This window comes from Choloepus didactylus, chromosome 6 (assembly GCF_015220235.1).
Source record: "Choloepus didactylus isolate mChoDid1 chromosome 6, mChoDid1.pri, whole genome shotgun sequence".
Classification (NCBI taxonomy): Eukaryota; Metazoa; Chordata; class Mammalia; order Pilosa; family Megalonychidae; genus Choloepus; species Choloepus didactylus.
Genome location: NC_051312.1, coordinates 101,121,692 through 101,148,024, shown reverse-complemented (window position 1 = coordinate 101,148,024; position 26,333 = coordinate 101,121,692). Strand labels below are relative to the sequence as shown.

Sequence of the window (26,333 nt, the reverse complement as noted above, 5' to 3'; positions counted from 1 at the left end):
CCCATACTCCTTAGCTATCATCCTCCTACTCTCCCAGTGGCCCAACCCCAGCCCTAGGCCACTGCTGATCTACTTTCTGTCTCTGTAGATTTCCTTGTTCTGAATATTTCATATGATGGAATAAAATATTATGTGGTCTTTGTAACTGGCTTCTTTCACTTTGCATAATGTTTTCAAGGTTCATCGATGTTGTAGTATGTATCAACACTTCATCCTTTTTATGGTCGAATAAAATTCCATTATATAAATATATTATATTTTGTTTGTCCATTTGTCAGCTTATGGACATTTGTGTTGTTTCTACCTTTTGGCTATTATGAATAATGCTGCTATAAACATTCATGTACACGTTTCTATGGACATATATTTTCATTTCTCTAGGGTATGTACCTAAGAGTGGAATTATTGGGTCATGTGGTAACCCTATGTTTAACTATTTGGGGAACTGACAGTTTGTTTTCCAAAGCAGCTGTACCATTTTACATTCCCACCAGCAGTGTATGAGGGTTCTGATTTTTCAACCTCTTTGCCAAAATGTATTATTGTCTGACTTTCTGATGCTAGCCATCCTAGTAGGCATGAGGTAGTATCTTATTGCGGGATTGATTTGCATTTCCCTAATGACTAATGATTTTGAACATCTTTTCATGTACTTATTGGTCATTTGTATCTTTTCTTTGGAGAAATGTCTATCCAAGTCCTTTGTCCATTTTTCAAGTAGGTTGTCTTTTTGTTATTAGGTTTTAGTGGTTCTTTATATATTCTGGATATTAAACCCTTATTAGATATGGTGAGCAATATGGTTAGCAGTATGGTGATTTTCTCCATTTCTGTAATTGTATTTTCATTTTCTTGATAGACTCCTTTAATGTATAAGAGTTTTCAATTTTGATGAAGCTTCTTTTATTTATTTTTTCTATAGTTTCTTGGTCTTTTGGTGTCATAGCTAAGAAATCACTAACAAATCCAAGGTTATGATGTGGATTGAATTGTGTGCCCCAGTTTGGACATGTTCTTGGTCTTGGTCTGCATTCTGGTAGGTGTGAGCCCATTGTAAATAAGATTATCTTCAAGATATTACTTCAGTGAAGATGTGGTTCAATTAAATCAGGTTGAGCTTTAATCCAGATTACTGGGTCCTTTATAAATGGAGTGAAAGTCAGATAGAGAGAAGCCATAGGGAGCAACTAGGGGCTGGAAGTCAATGGAACTCAGAAGAGAAAGGAGATGATGCCACCACATGCATTGCCATGTGACAGAAAAGCTAAGGACCAAAGATTAGCAGCAGCTAACCCATGAACACCACAGTCATCTGGAAGAAAGCATCACCTTGCTGATGGCTTGATTTTGGATTTCTCCTAGCTTCTAAACAATGAGGCAATAAATTCTCATTGTCTAAGCCAATCCATTGTTTGGTATTTGTTTTATCAGCTGGGAAACTAAAACATCCTATGTTTTCTTCTAGGAGTTTTATGGTTTTAGCTTTTACATTTAAGCCTCTGATCCATTTTGAATTCATTTTTATATATGGTGTGGGGTTAGGGTCCAACTTCATTTTTTTGCATGTGGCTATCCAGTTGTCCCTGCATCATTTGTTGAAAAGACTATTCTTCTTCCCTTGAATAGCCTTGGCACTTTTGTCAAAACTCAGTTGACTACAGATGTATGGGATTATTTCAGGACTCTCAACAATATTCCATTATCTATATGTCTGTCTTATGCAAGTACCACATTTTTAATTACTGTAGCTTTGTAGTAAGTTTTGAAACTGGTAAGTGTTTGTGTGCCAACTTTGTTCTTCTTTTTCAAGAATGTTTTGGCTATTTTGGGCCCCTTGCAATTCCATGTAACTTTTAGGGTCAGTTTGTCAATTTCTTCTAGGAAGTTATCTGGGATTCTAACAGGGATTCTGTTGAATCTGCTGTAGATCAGTTTTGGGAATATTGCCATTTTAGTAATGTTAAGTCTTCTGATCCATGAACATGGATAGTTTTTCCAATTATTTAGATCTTTTAAATTTCTTCCAATGGTGTATAAGTTTTAAACTTCTTTTGTTAAATTTATCCCTAAATAATTTTATTCTTTTTGATGCTCTTGTAAATTGAATTGTTTTCTTAATTTTATTTTTGGATTATTCATTGCAAGTGTATAGAATGCAATTTATATTTGTATACCAAGCTTAAATTCTGTAAACTTGTTGGATTTGTTTATTAATTCTAATAGTTTTTAGTGGATTACTTAGAATTTTCTATATACAAGATAATGTCATCTGGCAATAGAGACTTCTTCCTTTCCAATCTGGATGTCTTTTATTTCTTTGTCTTGCCTAATTGCCCTGGCTAGAACCTCCAGTACAATGTTGAATAGAATTGATGAGAGCAGATATCCTTGTTTTGTTCCTGATTTTAGGGGGACAGCATCCAGTCTTTCACCAGTAAGTGTGATGATCAAAAAGTTTTAGAGCAATTAAATGAGTTCAGCCAGTTTGCAGAATACAAGACAATAGACAAAAAATTAGTTGTATTTCTATACTCTAGCAATGAACAATCTGAAAATGAAATTAAGAAAACAATTTCATTTACAACAGCACCAAAAACAATAGAATAATAAGGGATAAATTTAACAAAAGAAGTGCAGAACTTGTACGTGAATGCTCGTTACAGCACTATTAATAAAAGCCAAATGGGGGAAACAACCCATGTCCATCAAAAGATTAATGGATAAACAAAACGTGGTATATCCATACAGTGGAATATTATTCATTCATTAAAAGAAGACACCACTCTTATGTTGTTACATTCTACAACATGGATGAAAATTGAAAATATTATGCTAAGTGAAAGAAGACAGACACAAAGACCACATATTGCATGATTTCATTTGTATTAAATGTCCAGAATAGGCAAAACCTTAGTGACAGAAAGTAGATTACTGGTTGTCGGAGGACAGGGGAAGAGGAGAATTGGTATTGACCACTGATAGTTATAGTGTTTCTTTTGAGGGTGATGAAAATATTCTGGAATTAGATAGTGGTAATATTTGCACAACTTTGTGAATATACTAAAAACCACTGACTAGTATACCTAAATAGTGGATTTTATGGTATATGAATTATATCTCCATTACAAATTGTAATGACATTTTAGTCTGTAATTAAAATGAAAAATGAAATCAATTCAACTTCTGCTTCCAGGATGATGAAATAGGTGTACTTTTCACTATTTTTCCTGCTATGTACAACTAAAAGTCATTATATATAAAACAATCATAAGAAGACTCTGAATGGTGAAGACAGATTGACTAGAGACCTCAGGACTTGAGGAACAGCGCAGTAGCAAATTCCTAGTGCTTCTTTGTTTTTTGTTTTGTTTTGGCTCATATAGCCAAAGGATCAGAAAAAGGGCAACCTAGAAAGACGGAAAACTTTTAGAATATCACCAATCTATTCCAGCCAAACAGCACAGAATCTACTGTGGCCTCACCCCAACCCATACCAGCAAGGGCCTAGTGGGGATTGTAGACACCAGAAGGCTGTAATGAGGTGCTCTACCCCCCCCCCCACACACACACACACATACACACACTTGGGAGGTGTCAGAGGAAGCCAATTATGGAGCCAAGACTTTATCCTTGTTGGCTTGTAACAAACGCATCACCAACAGTGTCAGTGAGACCACTGGGGGATCCTGGCCTTCCAACCCAATCTGGCAGGAACAAGGCAACCTTCTCCCTATCTGCTGGGGTTTTATTAGAGGAGGCCTAGTGAAGAGTCAGGATGTTCACCATTGCCCAGAGGTAATGAGGCCACTCCCATTATAGTGGCAGTGAAGACAAAGCAGAGAGCCAAAACTCTCACCACCACTCCCAGCAGTAACAAGGAGCTCTCACCTTAGATGTCAATGGAAACTGAATGGGGAACTTAGACTTCTACCTCACTTGGCAGCAGTGAGGTGTACCATCCTTCATCTTTCCTGTCAGAGTAGTATCAAAAAAAGTCAGGTGAAAAAAAAAGTTGTATAAGACCCAGAGTTTCATAATGTAATACAAAAATGTCCAAGCTTTAATCAAAAATTACTTGTTATAACAAGAACCAGAAGATCTCAAACTGAATGGAAAAGTCAATCAATATATGCCAATATCAAGATGAAACATGCTGAAATTATTTGACAAAGACTACAAGGCAGCCATGATAAAAATGCTTCCATAAGCAATTATGAATACACTCGAAGTAAATGAAAAAATAGAAAGCCTCAGCAAAGAAATAGAAACTCTCAACAATGAAACAGAATATATAAAGAAGAAAGAAAAAATGCAAATTTTAGAACTCAAAAATGCAATAACTAAAATAAAAAGCTCAGTGAATGGGTGCAACAGCAGGATGGAGGTGACAAAGGAAAGAATCAGGAAAGTGGAAGATAAAACAACAGAAATTATCCAATCTGAACAGAGAGGAAATAAAGTGGAAAAAATAAAAAAGAATAAAACCTCAAAGACTGTGGAACCATAACCAAAGATCTAGCACTCATGCAATTGCAGTCCCAGAAGGAGTAAAGAAAGAGGACAGGGATGAAAAAGTATTTGAAGACATAATGGCTTCCCAAGTTTGGCAAGCGACACAAACCTACAGACTCAAGAAGGTGAGCAAACCACAAACAAGATAAACTCAAAGCAATCCATGCCAAGTCACATAATTAAACTTCTGAGAACTAAAGACAAGAAAAAAAATCTTAATATAAGTCAGAGAAAAATAACACCTTACCTATAGGGGAAGAAGAATTTGAATGTCAGTATATTTTTCATCAGAAAACATGGAAGCCAGAAGAAAATGGCACATTATATTTCGAGTACTAAGAGAGAAGAACTGTCAACCAGAATCCTATACCCAGCAAAAAATATCTAGTAAGGTATGTGCAAGACTTACATGCTGAAAACTACACAATGCGATGAAAGAAATCAAAGATTTAAATAATGAAGAAATATATTGTGTTGATGAATTGGAAGACTCAACATAGTAAAGCTGCCAATTTTCATTAAGTGCTATTCCTATCAAAATTCCAGCAAGATTTTTGTAGATATAGATGAGATTATCATAAAATTTATACAGGAAGACAAAGGAACTAGTATTCCTAAAATAATTTTGAAAAAGAAGAATAAACTGAGAAAAATCAGTCTATCCAATTTTAACACATATCACTACAGTAATTAAGACTGTGGGGTTTCAGTGGAAGGATAGACCCTAGAGAACCCAGACATAGACTCACACAAATATGCCCAAATGACTGTTGCCAAAAGTGTACAAGTAATTCAATGGAAGAAAGATAGCCTTTTCAACTCATGATGCTAAAACAATTGACTTATCTGTAGCATGAAAATGAACCTTAATCTAAGACTCATATCTAATGCAAAAATTAACCCAAAATAGACCATGATTTAAATGTAAAATGTAAAACTGTAAAACTTTTAGGAAAAAATGTAGGAGAAAATCTTTGGACTTTAGGGCTAGGCAAAAACTTCTTAAACTGGACACCAAAAGCATGATCCATAACAGGAAAAATTGTTAAATTGGGCTTCATTAAAATTAAAAAGCTTTACTCTGCAAAAGACCCTATTATGAAGATGAAAAAAACAAGCTACAGACTGTGAGAAAATATTTACAAACCATATATCTGACAACTAACTAGTACTTAGAATATATAAAGAACTCTAAAACTCAACATTAAAAAAAAAAACCAGTCTAATTACAGAATGGCCAAAAGATATGAAGAGAATTGTCACCAAAGAGGATATACAAATGACAAATAAGTACATGAAAAAGTGTTCAATATCAATAACCATTAGAGAAATGCAAATTAAAACTACAATGAGATAACACTACACATCTATTATACTAGCTAAAACTAAAATAGTGACAACACCAAATGCTGATGAGGATGCAGAGAAACTGGTTCACTTTTTATATTGCTGGTGGTAATGTAAAATGTTACAGCCAGTCTGAAAACAGCTTGGCAGTTTCTTAAAACACTAATATGCAACTACCATAAGACTCAGCATTTATCGTAAAGAAATGAACCTTCTACAAAAATTAACTCAAAAAAGGATCAAAAACCTAAATATAAGAACCAGGACAATAAAACTCCTAGAAGAAAATATAGGAAAGCATCTTCAGGATCTTTCTTAGACTTTACACTCAAAAGCACAAGCAAAAAAAGAAAAATAAATAGGAATGTCTCAAAATTAAAAACTTCTATGCTTCAAAAGACTTTCTCAAGAAAGTGAAATGGCAACCTACTCAATGGGAGAAAATATTTGGAAAGCACATATCTGATAAGGGTTTAATATCCAGAATATAGAAAGAACTCCTTCAACTCAACAATAAATACAAACAACCCATTTAAAAAAAATGGGCAAAAGCCAGACTTCAATTAGAGATATGAATGAAGCAGATCTGGTTAAGGCTAGGGCAAATAGGGCCAAAGAGTAAAGGTTGAAACTGACTGTGTGTTAAAACTTCAACTTCATTGTGAGACCAAGGGAAGAGATGTTTATTTGATGTAGGATCTATATTTTCTAAACAATATTACTTCTACAGTCAGTTTGTCCAAACACCACAATTACATGGAACTTTGAATAGGAAGTGAGATATGGTAGGTCTGTTAGAGTGAAATAGGAACATATCCCAAAGTAATTTGGGCAGAGAATAAAAAGATATATGCAGGGCCCCCCTGAGACACTGGGGGAATGCGGAAGTGTTGGGCTTCCTCACCTGGATTGTTGCTGGTGTTCTCACAAACATTGAGGACTGACAACTTGATATGCCGAGCCCTCTGTCTTGGGGCTTGCCCCTATGAAGCTTGTTACTGCAAAGGAGAGGCTAAACCTGCTTATAATTGTGCCTAAGAGTCTCCCCCTGAGTGCCTCTTTGTTGCTCAGATGTGGCCCTCTCTCTCTAAGCCACCTTGGCAGGTGATCTCACTGCCCTCCCCCTACATGGGATCTGACTACCAAGGGTGTAAATCTCCCTGGCAATGCAGGATATAACTCCCAGAGATGAATCTGGACCCGACATTGTGGGATTGAGAACATTTTCTTGACCAAAAGGGGGATGCAAAAGGAAACGAAATAAAGCTTCAGTGGCTGAGAGATTACAAATGGAGTCAAGAGGTCACTCTGGTGGACATTCTTATGCATTATGTAGATAACACTTTTTAGGTTTCAATGTGTTGGAATAGCTAGAAGTAAATACTTGAAACTATCAAACTCCAACCCAGTAGCCTTGACTCTTGAAGATGATTGTATAACAATGTAGCTTAAGGGGTGACAGTGTGATTGTGAAAACCTTGTGGATCGCACTCCCTTTATCCAGTGTATGGATGGATGAGTAGAAAAATGGGGACAAAAACTAAAAGAAAAATAGGGTGGGAAGGGGGAATGATTTGGGTGTTCTTTTTTACTTTTATTTTTTATTCTGATTCTGATTCTTTCTGGTGTAATGAAAATGTTAAAAAATAGATTGGGGTGATGAATACACAACTATAGTATGGTACTGTGAACAGCTTATTGTACACCATGGATGACTGTATTGTATGTGAATATATCTCAATAAAACTGAATTTAAACAAAAGTAGATTGGGGTGATGAATGCATAACTATATGATGGTACCGTGAACAGTTGATTGTACACATAGATGATTGTATGGTATGTGAATATATCTCAATAAAACAATTTAATTAAAAAAAAACATCAGTGTGGAGGATCAGACCTGGGACATCCAAGCAAAGACCTTTTTTTTTTTTTGCCCTGATATTCTATAGTGTAACTTTATTACATGTAGCATTAGGTAATATTATTTAAAGTCAATAAATTTTTATTTAAGGTATTCCACATGTTGAGTTTCATTTCACTGCTCCTCAATCACCTTATTCCTCCGAAGCTTGAGGCAAGATTCATCTTCAAGATAACCCCTTTTAGAAGGAATCCACAACTGTTAGTCAGCCTACATGATCACAAGAATATAAAGGTTATTTCCAGAAATTATAACATGCTCTAATAGCAACCTAGAAGCGTTATTATTTGAATTAGCTGGACAATTTACAAGGATGCAGGGAGCCTAGGCCTCTGCTGTCCATACCATGGAAAAAAATGTAAAATGATTACAGATGAAGTGGATATAACTTAACTTTAGTTTGCATTATTTCCATTTAACAATGATACAAGCAATGGAAATAAAACAGGGAGATAGAATGTTCTCAAAAGGCTGAATGGCAAGCAAAGACTTTTTAAAAAATGGTCCTAAATGTGTTCAAAGAGCTAAAGGAAAATATGGAGAAAGAACTAAAGGAAATCAGGAAAACAATAGACAGACACAAAGAAAATATCAGTAGAGAGCTGGAAATTATGAAAAGGAACCAAACAGAGTTGAAGACCACAGTAACAGAAATTAAAAATTCCCTAGAGGAGTTCAATAGCAGATTGGAACTAGTAGAAGAAAGAATCAGTGAACTTGATGACAAGAAAACTGCAATCTGAGAAGCAGAAAGAAGAATGAAGAAAAATGAATAGAGACTAAGGAACCTTCAGGATACCATCAAGTGTACCAATATATGCATTGTGGGAGTTCCAGGATAAGAAAAAAAGGGGTAGAGAGAATATTCAAGAAAATAATGGCTGAAAACTTCTCAAATTTAATGAAAGACATGAATATGCACATCCAAGACACTCAATAAACTCCAAACAGGATAAACACAAATAGACCCATTGGTATATTATAGTTAAACTGTCCAATGCCAAAGACAAAGAGAGAATTCCAAAAACCACAAAAGAGAAGCTGCACTGGGGACTACCAATTTAGAATGCCGAGCCCTTGATCTCGGGGCTTGCCCTTGTGAAGATTGTTACTGCAAAGGAGAAGCTAAGCCTATTTAAAATTGTGCCTAAGAGTTACCCCCAGAAAACCGCTTTTGTTTCTCAGATGCGGCCTCTCTCTCCAAGCCAACTCAGGAGGTGGATTTGTTGCCCTCCCTCCTACATCGGGCATGACTCCCAGGGGTGTAAATCTTCCTGGCAACGTGAGACATGACTCCCAGGGATAAGTCTGAACCCGGCCTTGTAGGATTGAGAAAGCCTTCTTGACCAAAAAGGGGAAGAAAAATTAAAAAAAAAAAAATAATAATAAAGTTTCAGTGGCTGAGATATTTCAAATGGAGTCAAAGAGGTCATTCTGGAAGTTTTTCTTACACACTATATAGATATCTCTTTTTAGTTTTTAGTGTATTAGAATAGCTAGAATACAATACATGAAGAACCTGTAGAAGGAAATACATAATAATAAATAAATACATGAAGAACATGTAGAAGGAAATACATGAGAACTAAAGGTGGGGGTGTGGGGAGTATAAGAATATAGTGTATGTATACTATTGAAGTTAAGTTTGTATTAAAGCAAGCAACATTGTTATGGATTTAGGATGTTAAATTAAGCCCCATGGTAACTACAAAGAAAATACTGGAGAATATGCAAATTCATAGAGAAAGAAATTAGAGTACAGGTTACCAAGGCTCGGAGGCAAGGCATGGGGAACTGGGAGTTAATACATACTGTGGAGATAGGAAAGTTTTAGTAATGGAAGGTGGTGAGGATATCACAATATCGTGAATGTGATTAATCCCATTGAATGGTATGCTTGGGAGTGGTTGAGACGGGAAAGTTTGTATTGTATATATGGTCCCAGGGAAGGGAGGGGAGGGGAGGGAGGAGAAGGGAGGGAAGGAAGAACAACTAGAGACAATGACAATTAAATGCAATACATGATCCTGGATGCGATCTAGCTAGAGAGGAGAAAAGGAACAAAGGGGCATTATTATTTATGATCTAAATTGGAATATAGGCTGTAGGCTTTATATCAATGTTAAATTTCTTGAACTTGGTAACTGTACTTATAGTTACATAAGTGAATATCCTTGGTCAAGAACATGTTCATGACACTACTAACTGTTCAAGGAACATAACGTATATGACCTACCCTCAAGTGTTCAGAAAATGGATAGATAAATAGACTGACAGACAGGCAGATAGAGATGATTAGATAGACTGATACGGCAAACTTGGCGAAAAATTAAAATTGGTGGATCTGGGTATCTGGGGAGATCGGGGTATGTCGCAGTTCTCTGTATGGAGTTTGTATTATTTTTATAACTGTCCTGTAAGTTTGAATGTATTTTTAAAAAAGTTCATTAAAAAAAGTGGATCTAGTTCTTATAGATCAAATTTTCGTTACAATTACTATCTTTTCAAAAATGTGATTTTTTTAAATTTGTAAATTAAAACAGCATTACGTGTCCTAAAGATGTTATCAAATGTTGCATAAACATTACTAAATCATAGTTGACATTATATATAAATTTAATAATATCTATTTGAAACTTCCCAAATCTCAGATGAATTTCAAATGGAAAGAGAAAATATCTGACAATGTTACAAAATTCAATGTCAGGAATATTATTTTGAGCAATATTCTGAAGTAAAATTTAGCTAGATATATTTACTAATAGGCTAAAGAATATATATTTAACCTACAAGTAAAGTCAATAATTATTACTTGAGGCAAGTATAATTTCACATTACAAAAATAGAAAAAAAGGATACTCTGTAAATAAGTTATGAAACAAAGATTTTGTTTTGTTACAAGTCCACCTCATGGGCTTTATCATTTTAACTTTTTAACACTCACAAGAACAAAATTAAGAAGTTTCCAAAATAGTACAGAGAATTCCCATTCATTATTCACCTAGCTTTCCCCAATGATAACGCCTTAGATAACCATAGTACATTATTAATAAAATAGGAAAGGATACAATGTTACTAACTAAACTAGAAACTTTATTTGGATTTTACCGGTTAGTTTTTATATGTACTTGGCGTTTTTTTTGGGGGGGGAGGGGGTGGTATAATGTTATAAAGTTATTTCACATAGATATCAGAATTATCACCATATGGTAGTTGAAGCCATGGTGGTAAGCAAAATCAACCCAGAGAGAGTTTAGCGTGAGAGAAAAGACTGGTTCTCAGATACCCTGGTAAACACCATACTTAAGCTGAGGGTTCAGGGGAAGAGCCAAAAATGAAAACCAAGAAGAAATGGTTAGAGAAGTAGGTGGAAAATTAAGAGAGATGTCATGAGCACAAGCAGGAGGATAGTTTCAAGATGAAGGGAGTGTCTATATTAGTGACTACTGAAGGAATGAGGAGTAAAGTGAGGACTAGACAGAGTCCTTTGCACCTGGCAAACTGGTCGTTAATACCTTTTGCTGGAGCAGTTGTGGTGAAGTGGCAGGAGTGAACGAATGAATAGGAGGTGAAGAAGTGGACACTGTGCTATGGAATACCTAATGAGGTGAGTAGGGCAATGAATGCAAACAGAGAGAAAGAAAAGTAGTAAATGGGGTGATAATCCAAACAACAAGGAAGGCAGCCATTTCTGATGTTGATACAATTGAAAAGAAACAAATACATCTGGCTAATGGATCACGTTTAATGTGGCAAATTAAATATCTGTGACCTCAAAAAGGTTTTCCTCTGCTGGTGATAGTGTGAATCAACTCAGTAAATATTTGTTGAACACCTACTCAAGTTGGGCCTTTCTGGAGAAACAAAGAAAAGTAAGCTCTAAAGAGCTTATTTTTCTACAACATTCCAGCTTAGATTGGAGGAATGAAAAAGAGCTAAGCAAGAGATGAACATTTCAGAGTGAGGGCACAGCAAGGATAAAGCTACAATAACAAGAAAGTGATTGGTTTTTCCAAGATTTGAAAGAAGCAGTGGAAAGGAAAGGATTGAGTGCAAGGAGACAAGGTTGGAAAGATAAGCAGAGTCAGATTTTGCAGGTCCTTGAAGGTGTTAGTAAGGACTCTGGATTTTATTTTCTATACAATAGGAAGCCAAGGAAGGGTTTTAAGACTGAATGTTTTACAGCATTCAAAGAGTAATTCTGGTTGCACTGTGAAAAATGGACTGGATAGGGGGAAGAATGGGAAGTGATCATGGTAGCTTAAACTGGGATGGTAGCACCAGAAATGGAAAGAAATGATGTCACAATACATATAATTGGAGCTAGATTCTGCCTTTCCATGCTTCTCACTGCTGGGTCCATTAATGCCCTTAAGAATAGGCTTAGGCTACTCCATTCCTCAACTAATCCCCATTGAAAAGAGAATATTAACTGTTTCTGACTCCAAATGATGGGCTAATGGGGAAAGTGATTCCTCATTCCTGATCTGTTGTACCACAACCACGTCCTGACGGAGAGTACCTGTGCTGACCACTGGGGATGTGCATTGGTCCCTTGATGACAGCTCACTCCTCTTATATACTCTGGATCTCACCATGTGGAACCTGCACCCAAGCACCCAGGCCAAACTACTCTACTCCACAGATTTGGTGTGTCTGCTTTAGTCACTATTCCATGTAACTGATCTTGGAGAATTGTGACAGTGTCAGGGTCATAGTTATATCACCACCAGGGCTTCCCTAGTCCAACAAGTATTTGTTGAACAAATAATCAAATTAGTCATATGGGGTAGACAAGAATCCCCAATACATAAGAGAAAATATGAGGCTCATAGCTGTTTTACCCAAGACGACATCAGCAGTAAATTGTAAAGCCAGGATGCAAACTCAGGCCCCTGACCCCAGATTCCATTAAAATTTGCAGGTATAGTTTTTTTTAGACAAAAACCAGATGAAACAGTTAACTGGAAGTTTTGGGGTCCAAATAAAATAAATGTATTTATTTCCTCATTCATAAGATGCTTTAAGGGATGTTTTGTTATGATTTACTGCTTCTAAGCTTTATTCTTATTGGTCTTTAAGTCCTGATAGTCATATACATTAACTTTCTGATACTCATTTAAATCTGATTTTATAAAAACAATGTATCATCTTTAGCATTCAATTAGTCATTTTAACAACTGAGATTGTAATTTTCAAGTGGCATTTACATATGCCAACTTTGAAAATCTAGAAGAAAAAGATACAGAGATTAAAATTAGAAAACCATTGTTTTATAGTTTGATTAAATAAGAGGTCAAAAGATAAATGTGGATTCAAAGCTTCAAAATCCTGAATGCAAAACTTAGTGTCCTCAGGATCTAAGTAACATAATTCAAGCAGATTTCCTTTTCATTATAATTAATATGGGAACAGCAATACCCTCTTTCCTCATAAGTACAAGGACTTAAATGAATTATAAACTAATCAATTCCAAGCATTGAAGAAGAAAACTTCCTAGAGTACTTTTCATTACAATTCACAAGTTTTTAAAGCATGTGTACATATGTTTAATGACTAGATATAAGCTCTAAATTTTATACTCACTCTTTCATGATTCTTTTGGTTCTTTTCTCTAAGTTTTTTTATTTGAACCATGAATCGTTCTACTGCAGTTTCCTTTATTTGACAGCTGAGAATAAACAGAGATAAGATGTTTTACAATTATTTATCTTAGAAGAAGTTGAGAGAAAATTTTTAAAATTATACTAAATTAAGTAAATTAAAATAAATTATTAAATATATTATTAAAACTCATTTAGGGATAAGAACTTTTCCTAAGTGATTTTGTGTTTCTGAATATATTTTACTCATTAAATTGGGGTGACAACTTCAAGTTTTCTTTTACTTTTTAAGTCAATCCCTATTCATATGCTATATAGTCATAATTTTTATACTTTCTAAATATATATTAAAAATCCAGCTTAAGGAAAACGTAGGAAAGGGCATACACACAAAGACTGTACTTTACAAGGGCAACTACACCTTCTTGAAATACTATAGTAAAATAGGCATGCCATGAAGTTGATTAGTATGCCACCTCCTGTACAAATAATAAAAGCTTCATTCCTCACAAATCCATCTCTTTAACACCCAAAAATGTTTTTGAGCATTTGTTAGGTTTAAAAGAAAAAGTGCAGAAAGACTTTGGTATAGTCCACTTGATAGTTATTTGATATGCTAATTATATCTGTCACTCTACTTAATACATCTTATAACTTTAAATCTAAGACCAAAATAAGGAAACAGAAATAGCTTCACCCTACATCCTTGCTTCAATTAAATAATATATATATATATATATATATCACCTCTGTCATGTAGTAAACAGAGGAGTGGTTAGAGAATGAGAAACTGGTTTACAAACTTATCCCTACCACTTCATACTTATATGATCTTAGGCAAGTCAGTTCTCTGGGCCTCAATTTCCAAGCTGCTGCTAAATGAACATAATACCTAGCTCTACATATTATTGTAAGGATTAAAATAGAAAATTAATGTTTCTGGCATAAAGTAAGTACTTAGTAAATTTCAGTTGAACTGCATCTTACATACCTGACTCTCTCCCCCAATATTTGATTTATCTTCATAATATTGTATACTTGGCAGAGAGGAAAATAAGCCTTCCTTCCAAATGATGAGAAAATGCAACATAAAAATAAAATAAGCAAATCCTTTGGTGGCAAAAAAGCTCTGTTTAGCTACTATGAAACTTGGATTTCAGTCCTGGTTCTCCACTAACTGCTTAAGAACACTTAATCTATTCAGGCTTGGCTTACTCTCCTATAAATAAGGAGGTAGAAGTAGATGCTCTCTAAGGTTCCTTTTCGGTTCCAAAATTCTGCAATATAAATGGATCATTGTTGCCTTTGATGTCGTCATCCATGCAACATAGATTTAATGAGCTGCTACTACATGCCAAATACTCTACCAGGCATTATGGATACTGCCTCAAACAAGACTTCGATGATCCTTGCCCTCAAGGAGCTTACATTTTACTAAACAAAACAGAAGTAAATAGATAAACATATTATCTATATATTGCAATAAATGATATGGGAGAAACAGGATATGAGATGGGTGGTAAATGAAAGGGACAATATAGATAGTGTGGTCTCCACTCAATAGTAAGAAATAAGGCTATAGATAAGTAAAAACCAGCTTTTACTTCTTACCGAAAGCTCAGGTAAGCAAAAATTTTGGAGTATCTTCTTTACTTTCCATTTTTAAGGAGAATAAAACTATTATAAATGAAAAGTATCTGTGAAGAGTCTATGCAAACAAATGTGTGCAAATTACTGAGAATTTCTTCAATTATGAACATGGTAATACTATTTCTATGCATGGGTGAAGCAGGCAAATCAGTCTTAAGTATTTTGTCTCTGTTGGTTGAAACTGAATCCTTGGATGGGCTAATTAAGAGACTGACTCCTGGCTTCAGCTGAGAGCCTTTCTTGGTGTGAGTGAGCATGTGTTAATAGAGCTGGAGACCACATAAGTAGATTTGCCAGATAAAATACGGGACACCCTGTCAAATTTGAATTTCAGATAAGCAATGAATAATTTTTTAATATAAGTATGTCCCAGCAGATGTACTTGTACTAAAAATTTTTCATTATTTATCTGAAATTCAAATTTAACTGGGCATCCTGTATTTTTATTTGCTAAATCCTGTATATTATTTGCTACAATAAACCCCTTCCCCACCCACCTGGAGGCAGTTAGGAGAATATGTCCCCACTTACTCAGTACCAACCCACCTGTCACACTAATGCTGAGGCAAGTGGGAGGATAAATCAATGAGGTAATAGATATTAAAGCTGTGTCAATTGAGAAATAACAGACTAAGCTGCAAGGCAACAAAAGTGTGTATCTGGGGTCTTAGAATTGCAGTTAGTGCAGCACAGATACACATAGCAAACCAAATTGTGTCCAGTCTTGGCACTTCCAGATAAGGGTTTTTAAAGAAAAAGAAGATGATTAGATAAGGTGTTTGTGGTTGGTGGATATTTGTGGTACTCCTGTTGTCCTTCAGATTAGATAGTTTACTGAGTTCTTTATCTTGTGGTTTGTTTATGGTGTCTGGATGCCTTAGGGTTTTTTTTTTTTAATTCAGTTTTTTTTTTTTAATAAATTCAAAGTTATAGGAACAGTTGAAAAAACAATACAAACCCCATACACAGAACTCCAGCATACCCTGACCCCCACTCCCGATACCCCAATCCACCAACTTTAACATGCTGTCACACCACTATTTCTTTCCCTCCCTCTCTCCCTCCCTCCCTCCGTCCCTATCATCCATCACCTATTGCTCTGTCTTCTGAACGTATGAGAGCTAGCTGCACACATCCTTGAACAAACACTATAATTCACATATACAATTCCCATGAACAAGAACATTCTTTTATGCAATCCCATTAAATGCAGCTAAGAAGTACAAGCGATTCAACATTGATACAAAGCTTACATTCTGTATTTCCTTTTTTTTTTTTTCCTTATGTCTCAACTCTGTCCCTTTGAGCCTCCTCTCCTCCATCCTCAGATCCCATCCAGGGTCATCCTTGGCATTTAATTGTCATCTATTTAGACTGTCTTTTTTTTTTTCTCAATTGTGGAAACATATATACAGCCTAAATCTTCCCATTCCACCCCCTCCCTAGCATTCCATTAGTGGGATTAATCACATATAGAATATTGTAATGCTATCTCTTTCCCACCATCCATTACCAGAAATTTCCCTTCACCTCAAACAGCAACCCTACACTCATTTCTTAACTCCCCATTGCCCCTTCCCCCATTTCTCTTAACCCATACTCTACTTTTCCTCTCTATGGTCATATTCTCTGATAATTTCTTTGTGTTTACTGTGGGGCTTAAATTTAACCTCTTAAATCCATAACAATCTTGTTTTTCTTTGATACCAACTTAACTTCAATAGTACACATAAACTATGTTCCTATACTCCTCCATTCCTTCACCTTTACATAGTTCTTATCAAAAATTACATATTTTACATTGAGTTCAAAACCACTGATTTGTCATTAGAGTTTGTTTATTTTATATCATGTAGGAAGTAAATAGTGGAGTTACAATTCAAGGATTATTGACTTCTATTTGTATTCCATTGTGGTCAGAGAATGTGCTTTGAATATATTCAATTTTTTTTTTTTTAATTTATTGCAGCTTGTTTTATGTCCCAGCATATGGTCCATTCTGGAGAAAGATCCATGATCACTAGAGAAAAATGAGTGTCCTGGTGATTTGGGATGTAAGGTTCTATATATGTCTGTTAAAATTCTCTATATCTCTTTCTCCTCTCTTTATTTCTCTGTCAGTAGGGCTCCCTTTAGTATCTGAAGTAGGGCAGGTCTTTTATTGGCAAACTCTCTCAGCATTTGTTTGTCTGTGAAAAATTTAAGCTGTCCCTCAAATCTGAAGGAGAGTATTGCTGGATAAAGTATTCTTGGTTGGAAATTTTTCTCTCTCAGAATTTTAAATATGTCATACCACTGCCTTCTTGCCTCCATGGCGGCTGCTGAGTAGTCACAACTTAGTCTTACGTTGTTTCCTTTGTATGTGGTGAATTGCTTTTCTCTTGCTGCTTTCAGAACTTGCTCCTTCTCTTTAGTATTTGACGGTCTGCAGAATATGTCTTGGAGTGAGTTTATTTGGATTTATTCTATTTTGAGTTTGCTGGGCATTTATGCTTTGTGTATTTATATTGTGTAGAAGGTTGGGGAAATTTTCCCCAACAATTTCTTTGAATACTCTTTCTAGACCTTTACCCTTCTCTTCCCCTTCTGGGACACCAATGAGTCTTAAGTTTGGACATTTTATTTTATCTATCATATCCCTGAGATCCATTTCGATTTTTTTTTATTTTTTTCTCCATTCTTTCTTTTGTTCTTTCATTTTCTGTTCTGTGGACTTCTAGGACACTGAGACGTTGTTCAACTTCCTCTAATCTTGTATTGTGAATATGCAGAGTCTTTTTAATTTGGCCAACAGTTTCCTTTATTTCCATAAGATCTTCTATTTTTTTATTTACTCTTGCAATGTCTTCTTTATGCTCTTCTAGGGTCTTCTTTATGTACCTTTTATCCTGTTCCATGGTCTTCTTCATGTCTTTTATATCCTCTGCCATGTTTTCATTCCTCGATTGTGATTGTTTGATTAATTGTGCCAAGTACTGTGTCTCTTCTGATATTTTGATTTGGGTGTTTGGGATTGGGTTCTCCATATTGTCTGGTTTTATCATATGCATTAAGATTTTCTGTTGTTTTTGGCCCCTTGGCATTTGCTTTGCTTTACAGGGTTCTTTCAAGTTGTAAAAAAAAAATACCAATCTAATTTTTCAGAAATACAAGTTTGTGGCATACACTTTCTCCAACTAACCAGCAGATGGCATCTGAGAGTCACCTATACCCCTCAAGTCAGTTCTCCCCAACTCTGTCTCTGTGGTGTGTGGGGAAATGATTTTTGTGGGGTTCAGTTGGTGAACTCAGTTTGGGTTTGTTGTTGGAGCTGTCCACCCTGAACGTGGTGCGTGTGTCTGGGTGGTCAGAGAGGCAGGGCTGCTTTAATATTCAAACCTCCCAGGTGTTCTGGGAGATTCAAGGCTGTTGCAAGAGTCTAAGCCTTCATTTCAGTTTTGCCCCAGATTTTCTCTGTCACTGACCCACAAACCACTGGCATTGATGTAGTGCCCCTGGGTTTTCTGAGCGGACCCCCCTTCTCAGCTGTGATCTTCCAGGACCTCTGCTGAGGGAAGGTTGTGCTACGTTACTAGGGCGTGTCGTCCCTCAAGGGAAGCCCCAGGCCATTGGGCTGTGCAGGGGTGCTCTCTGCCTGATGCAAAGATTAGGCTATAATTCTTGACTGGTGTAACTTCTGAATGAAAGGCAGGTAGTAGAGCTGGGCCCCACCCCTTTCCTCTTAGAAAAGATAGACGCCTGAGGGGGAGGTCATTAGCATTTCAATGGTCCCTCTCTGCCTGTGCCACACCCCTGTCTGGGTCACAGAACTGGGAACTGAAAATGGCTGAGGCTTTCTCCACTGAGTCGAAAAAGGAACAACACTGAGTCGAAAAAGGAACAAAGCTAGTCTGAGGTGACCCTCCGGCTCTCCAAGGTCAGTCATCACCCAAAGCCTTTGTCTACTTGTTGGGGATGCATACCTCATAGTGAGCAGTTCACACTCGCTAATTAAAACCCCAGTTGGGGCTCAGCTGAGCTATATTCGCTTGCTGGGAGAGAGCTTCTCTTGGGCACCATGAGGCTTTGTAGCTTGGGCTGTGGGGGAGGGGTCTCCCGATTTGGATCCGCAGTTTTTACTTACAGATTTTATGCTGTGATCTCGGGCAATCCTCCCAATTCAGGTTAGTGTATGATGAGTGGACGGTCACGTTTGTCTCCCTGCAGTTATTCCAGATTATTTACTAGTTGTTTATGTTTTTTTTTAGTTGTTCCAGGGGGACTACTTAGTTTCTACTCCTCTCTATGCCGCCATCTTGGATCCTCCTCCAGATTGACTTTTATAAAGGGGGGTTATTTGGTTACAAATTTACAGTCCTAAGGCCACAAAAGTGTCCAAACTAAGGCATCAACAAAAGGATACCATCAATGAAGAACGATCAATGCTGTCCAGAACACCTCTGTTAGCTTGGAAGGCACGTAGCTGGTGTCTGCTAGTCCATTGCTCCCGGGTTGTGTTTCAAAATGGCTTTCTCCAAAATATCTCTGGGCTTCTGTCTGCATCTCCAAGTGTCTTCAAGCATCGGCATCAGCAAGCATTTGGGTGTCTCTTAGCTTTCTTAAATACTCCAGTGAACTAATCAAGCTTTATCTTTAATGAGTGGGGTCAAGTCTCCATGACATTTAATCACACCCTAATCAAAAAGATTATTAAGTCTGCCCCCACAAGATTGCATTAAAGAATATGACTTTTGGGGAGATGTAATATATCCAAACCAGCACACCTAGTCACCATTGTTATTGACTCCCCACTTTCAACCTTGTCCCCCTCCAATCAGTGGCTTCTCGTTCCCAAAGCCCAAGTTTCTATTGGGTTCAGCTTGATATGACCCTTGCCTTTCTCACCAGTGTCTGCTCTTGCCCTCACTCTGCCTTCACTCAGTTCCTGGACTCTGATAAGCTCTTTCTCACTCCAGCTTTTTTTCCATAAGCCATTCTCTCCAACACTCCATGCCTCCATAATACCTGTTTCTTTTCCAGAAATCATCTCAAACATCACTTCCTCAAACAAGCCTTTCCTGACTTCTCCAACTAGGTCAGGTCCTTTAGCTATTCTGTCACACAGCACTCTATACTTTTCTTCCTTAATTACAGTTATGTAATTTTTTCTTTAAGTTTGAGTTATTTAATGTCTGTTTACCATGCTTCATCTGGGGCAGGGACCATGTGGTCCAGTTTACTGTTGTACTCCAGTACCCAGCACTTGCCTTGTATTTGGTAAACACTCAAATAGTTATTGAATGAGTGTGTGAAGTATATTTCATTCTTGTTGGGGAAAAAAACTAATGCTTACTCATTCATTCTTTAAGAATTATACATTAAAACTCCTACCCTGGATCAAAAGCTGAGGTTCAAAAGTTCTCAAGGGGCTTACTATATCTAGTGATTGGAATAAAACATAAACTAAAATAGGTGTCATCTCTAGCTTTGTCTCCAGTTCCTGGGAATGAGATGTTAAGAACTGTTATTGTTAAAAATAATTCTAATTCACTTGGATTTGATTTGTAGCTGTTCAAGGATAATGAGAGTTGGAGGGTATGCGTTTGGATGTATGATGTCCCCCCAAATGCCATTATCTTTGATGTAATCTTGTGTGGACAGACACATTAGTGTTGATTAGATTGTAATTCTTTGATTGAATGTCACCATAGAGATGTGACCCACCCAACTGTAGGTGATAACTCTGATTAGATAATTTCCATGGAGGTGTGGCCCCACCCATTCAGCTTGGGCCTTGATTAATTTACTAGATTAATTTACTATATAAGCTCAGACAGAAGGACTGAGCTTGCTACAGCCAAGAGGAACACTTTGAAGAATGCACAGGAGCTGAGAGAGGAGCTGCAGTTGAGAGACATTTTGAAGGCAGCAGTTGAAAGCTGCAGCCTAGAGAGGAATGTCCTGGGAGAAAGCCATTTTGAAACCAGAACTCTGGAGCAGATGCCAACCATGTGCCTTCCCAGCTAACACAAGTTTTCTGGATGCCATTGGCCATCCTCCAGTGAAGGTACCTGATTATTGATACATTACCTTGGACACTTTATGGCCTTAAGACTGTAACTGTGTAACCAAATAAACCCCCTTTTATAAAAGCCAATCCATTTCTGTTATTTTGCTTAACAGCAGCAGCATTAGCAAACCGGAACTGGGGGTAAGGCAAGTTCTTAAGTGAAGAAGGGAAATTTCCTCTTCAACTCTGCTATAGATGTATATCAACCATTCTCTGTTGTATTTGAAGAGGTAAACCAGCCAGCTGTTGTGTATACAGGGGAAGGCAAACAATAAATGGAAGGAGGAGGGAGCCAAACCCATGGCGATGGATATTGTTTCATTGCTACTACTTGGACAAGGTTATATTCAAAATTTAAAACATCTTTAAAAATATACACAAAAAACAAGAGTGCAATTATACCTCCGGTCTACCCTCCTCCCTTGGCAGCTCTTGAGTGCTTCATTTTCCATTTGGAACTATGTGAGCCTTAACAATGATTTCCATTTACATATAAGAACCTCGGGATTTCAGAATCTAAACTTACTGATAGTCTAGTAATGCTTCACTGGTAGGCAACTTGGCTTCTTTTGACGGCCCATCTTGAGTATCCTTTTTATTTATTTTTGCCATGTTTTCCATTGTGCTGGTTATCTATTATGAAATGTATCTGTTTAGGAAAGAGACAAATAGGAAAAGTAGATAAAATCCCTCTTTGCCCCTCTACTTGTGTTTACTCAAGATAAAGGCACTGATGGGACTTAATTTAAAACTGGTTTTTCCATCCAGCCTGCTCCCACTTTCCAGACCTAACATTCTGGAACATCATAAATCAATTTGATTTTTGAGTCTGGTGTGTTCCATGTTTAACCCAGGTATAGCATTTCTTCCACCCACACATCCTAAGATACTCACTCTTTTGTGTTATCCATCTGCAACTGTTGTCCCTATCAGACTCTTCAAGGAAAAGGACTGAACCTTTTCAATCATTTTATTTTCCCACAGTGTTTGGCAGAGTGTGCTTCACATAGTAGCAGGTAAGTAAATGTCTATTAATATGTTTTAATAAAAACAAAATAAAACAAAACCATAACTTCCTATGAAGACCAAGAGAGAGAACTATAATCCAGAAGAACTAGGTTTGGCCAGGGTTTTTATGAATAACACAAAAAAACCACATATATTAAAGTGTTTTACAGATGGTTAAGAGGTTTTCACATATAAACAATAATGAATATTGTATTATTATTTGTTAATAATAGCTCATCAGTTATTTTTTTTTTTTCAGAGATGGTTCTTTTTATTACACAAATACGCCAGATACCAACTTGAAGCAGTCAACTTCAATTTGAGCTAATATCCTCATTATATCCTCACATGTTTCTACTATTAGAATTCTGTTTTTCTCTTCCAGCTTGTTGTCCTTATCCTGGTGCAAAAGTCAGGTTGCAAGGTTTCATCTTTCTTTCTGGGAAGATGGGCTGCTAAGCGCTCAACACCAACGGAGGGATCCAAAACTTCCTTCTCTCTAAGGTAAATAGAGTTTATCTCTTCGCAAAGTCAGTTTTCTAAAAGAAGGAATTCATCCACAATGCCAGTGCGAAATGCAAAAGTCCCCAAAAGTTACAGTAGACCAATCGAGGTTTTGGAGTCAAGAGTTGGTAGGAAAACGGCCTGTTGTTCGTATCAGCTCTGCCTAGACTTTTGGTAATCTATATGAATAATCCCAATTCACAGTTTTCATTCGGACTGTACAGGAAATGCTTTCTGCAACCCAACATATCTTAAAAAGTTTCATTCTGAGTGAGGCAAACCCTCTACACAGCCTCAAAAGCCAAGGGTCAGGGGACATTGTAGCACTAATTCACATGAAGCAAACATATTAGATTGGAAAGGACTTACAAGCACTTGTTCTGATACATCCACAAGCAGCAGTAACCTTAATAGGGACTACTTGGAAGCACATCTCTTTAAACTGCAATTGAAAATAGACATAAAAGCTCCTAAAACTTATTTGTTTCCTATATTGAGACCACACCTACTATTTTCCCTGGTTTCTCCTAACATTGAAGATTTCTCTCCTAGTACCACTTACTAAATTTTTATTCTCTTATAAATCCACTAAAAAAAATCATTATTTCATAAAGAGAGTTCTCTGGAAGCTTACTCCTGAAAATTAATTACTGCCATCAATTGACAATTCAAATCAAATTCTTCTTAGGGAGCCAAGGAGGCCCTAGGCTCTCTTGGGGAGTACTAAAAAGTATTAAAACATGAACTATGCCCTCAAGGAGCTGAATAAGAATATATTTGTTTCACAAAATGGGAAGATAGCTTGAGAGATCATTTTATACATTTACAGGAAGGACTATACTTTAAAATTCACCTCTAGATAAGATAAAATGTATACTTGTAACCTTCCTACCATGGCTATATTGATGACCTTCATGAGCAACAAATTCTTTACACAAAGGTCTTGCTTCAGTTTAAGTGTATTTTCTCTTATTCTAGTGTCAGGGAAGCTGGGAAACAACTGGTTACCATTCCTAATAATGGATCCATTCATGCTTTTTGAAGAGTTATTAATTAAGTTGCCTCTTAACCTTTCATTCTCCCAACCTTTCCTCATAGGACTGACTTCCAATCATATAGTCAATCATCTTTTGAGTCTCCTCAGAACCGTCTCCAAGGTCTCCTCATCCCTTTTAAGTTGAGGAACATTTAAGCACCAACTCCATGCAAGTAACCTGAACGGTTCAGTCTTTTTGTCATGTATGAGGCCTTTGGTTCTCCAACTACATGGGATCTGTGTTGTTAGCTCTCCGCTGCCGCCTCCCCCGCCGCTCTCCCCGAACACGGCCCGGAACCGGCGCAGGTTGGTGCCGATGGCGGCCGAGACCTGCAGCGCCGCGTCGAAGCCCGGGCCCACCCGGAGCAGGGCCGGCCCTGAGGAGGCTGAGGACGATGACGAAGACGAAGACGAGGCGGACGACGAAGAGGCTGCTGAGGCGGCGGCGGCCGCTCCCCCTGGAACGCCGGCCCCGCGGCTTCCCGCCGCCGCCGCCGCGGCCGCCACAGCCGGGGGTAGGGGGGCGCCCCGGGGCCGCCGCCGCCGACCGGGGGCCCGGGGGGAAGCAGCAGGGCCGGGACGCGTTGCCGCGGGGCGCCCCCTAGGCCCCGGCGCCCCCCGCCGCCGCCGCCGCCGCCGCCCCCGGTGGTCCCGGGTCGGGCGGGGAAGCGCCACCGACAGCTGCGCGCCATGTTCGCCCCCAGCTCATCAGTTATTAATTTCTTTTGTATCTAATAAAATATCAAAATATTATTTATTCATATTATCTATAAATTTATATTATTATATTATTTATTTATCAATAAGAGAATTAAGACCCATCACTCACAGATGTTAACAGAAAGGAAAACCTCATGGATTAAGTTTGGGTACTAGAGTGTATCTTGTCAGATTACAGTCTTCCTTAGCAGATTTTTACTTTTAATTCTCATTAACCTCAAAAGAATAAGAGCCTAACCCTCAATAAATGTATTCATAGTCTGGTGTGACAGAAAGAACATAACCTTTGTAATTATTTGTTTAAATGGTGATAAACTCACGAGAGTGGGGATGATATAATTCTTGTTCATTACTGTATTCCCCCACCTAGCACAATAGGTAAACAAATTCCTGTCACATTAAATGAGTGGATGGATGAATAAATCAGGCAGACTTGTATTTCAGTTTTAGATTCAGCACCTATTATCCATGTGACTTTGAGCAGGTTACTTAAACTTTCTGAACTTCAGTTTTGTCATCTGCAAAGTGACAGCAGTAATTATCTTAATCTAAGAGCTGTTGTAAGGATTAAATTAATATTAAAAGCACCTAGCATAGGCCTGACCTTATAGTAGGTTATATACAGTAGGACCTTAATAAGTATTACACTCCTCCCTCTTTCCCTTCAGTTATAGCTCCAGATCATGCTTCTTCAAATTCTAGGTTAAGAGTAAAGCAGAAGATGTCTGCCTGCTGTCAGGTACGATGATACATGAAAACATTGATCCATGATGTTTGTTACTGACAACTTTCATCACTAATTTGGATTACTGAATCAGTTATATAAGCACCAAGCTGCATAGATCATCCAAATCCATAGTGGAAAATCTCCTTGAAATAAAAACACACTTTTTCTCTGTAAACATACTTCTCACACATACAGACCTCCAGTGAGGCTCAGTCTTCATGTCTGATACTTTCCTTTTCTATCCAAGTGAATACCTTTCCCTATGCTGACAGATTAAGTATATATAAATACAAATATACTACAATACTTTTCAACAGTAAAGTACACAGATGACACAACAAAAAGAGAGGGTAATATATTAAAGTGACATATTAAGTAGTATTTAAGATATAAAAGTATTAAGAATAATTTCATGAACTACGCACCAAAACATGTCATCATTATACCATCACAGTTCACAGAAATTTATCAGCTAAGAAAAAGAAATGCTTTTTTTTGTTTATGATGCAGAGTTGAATTTTATATAATTTTCTATTTTAGAATTACAATTTTTAACTTGATTGTTGCAGAAAGATAATATGCTGACAAATGTTTCATTTAAAAATAGTATCTTTTACTATTTACAACCATTTTTAACTATAACATATCTTACTTGAAAGTTAAAATAAATGTCAACATTAATTTAATTTTCTTTCCAAGTCATATGGAAGAGATATTATTGTCCCCACCTGCGGTACCCATCTGGTGTTGGAGGGAAAATGACCTCATCTTGCTCAATTACCTCAGTTACCTGGCTCTTATGTTTTTTACTGCTCTAATATATGATGAGTTACCTAACTGCAGCTTGCCACAGAGGATTTTAATAAAATATGAGAGAAAATGTGGATCCATTAAGCACAAATTATTTATGTATAAACAATATTGAGTCATTGTTTCACACACTTTCAAGAAAATTAGTGAGCCAATTTGGATTGCCTGCCTAACAGTTGCAGTTACACAATGAGCTAACGACAATATCTCAAAATGCACTCTTGCATTTGATAATGTACTACAAACAATGGGGAGTTTCATAAAGATTTACAAGGATTTACAGTTCCTGACCACCCAGAGGATTTCTGTCTCAGGAAAGAGTACAAATCTAGAAAAAATATTCACAAGTTACATATTATTATCTTCCAAGAAGATTTCACTTAGAATAATTCCTGACAAATGGACACCTAATCTGTTTGTCAGTAACTACAAACATCTATTC

General features: G+C 37.0%; 1 protein-coding gene across 2 annotated transcripts in view; it reads right to left on the bottom strand.

Moving 5' to 3' along the window:
- CCDC83 (coiled-coil domain containing 83) overlaps positions 1–26,333 on the bottom strand; it is a 74,353-nt gene that overhangs the window by 36,623 nt on the left and 11,397 nt on the right. The window contains exons 1-2 of one of the 2 annotated variants that reach the window (XM_037841295.1): positions 21,613–21,707; positions 13,371–13,455 (exon numbers count right to left, since the gene is read on the bottom strand). In XM_037841295.1, coding sequence (XP_037697223.1) covers positions 13,371–13,455; positions 21,613–21,707 — 180 coding nt within the window. Of the gene's footprint in view, positions 1–13,370; positions 13,456–21,612; positions 21,708–26,333 lie in introns of those variants that run through there. The other variant, XM_037841294.1, reaches the window with a different exon arrangement.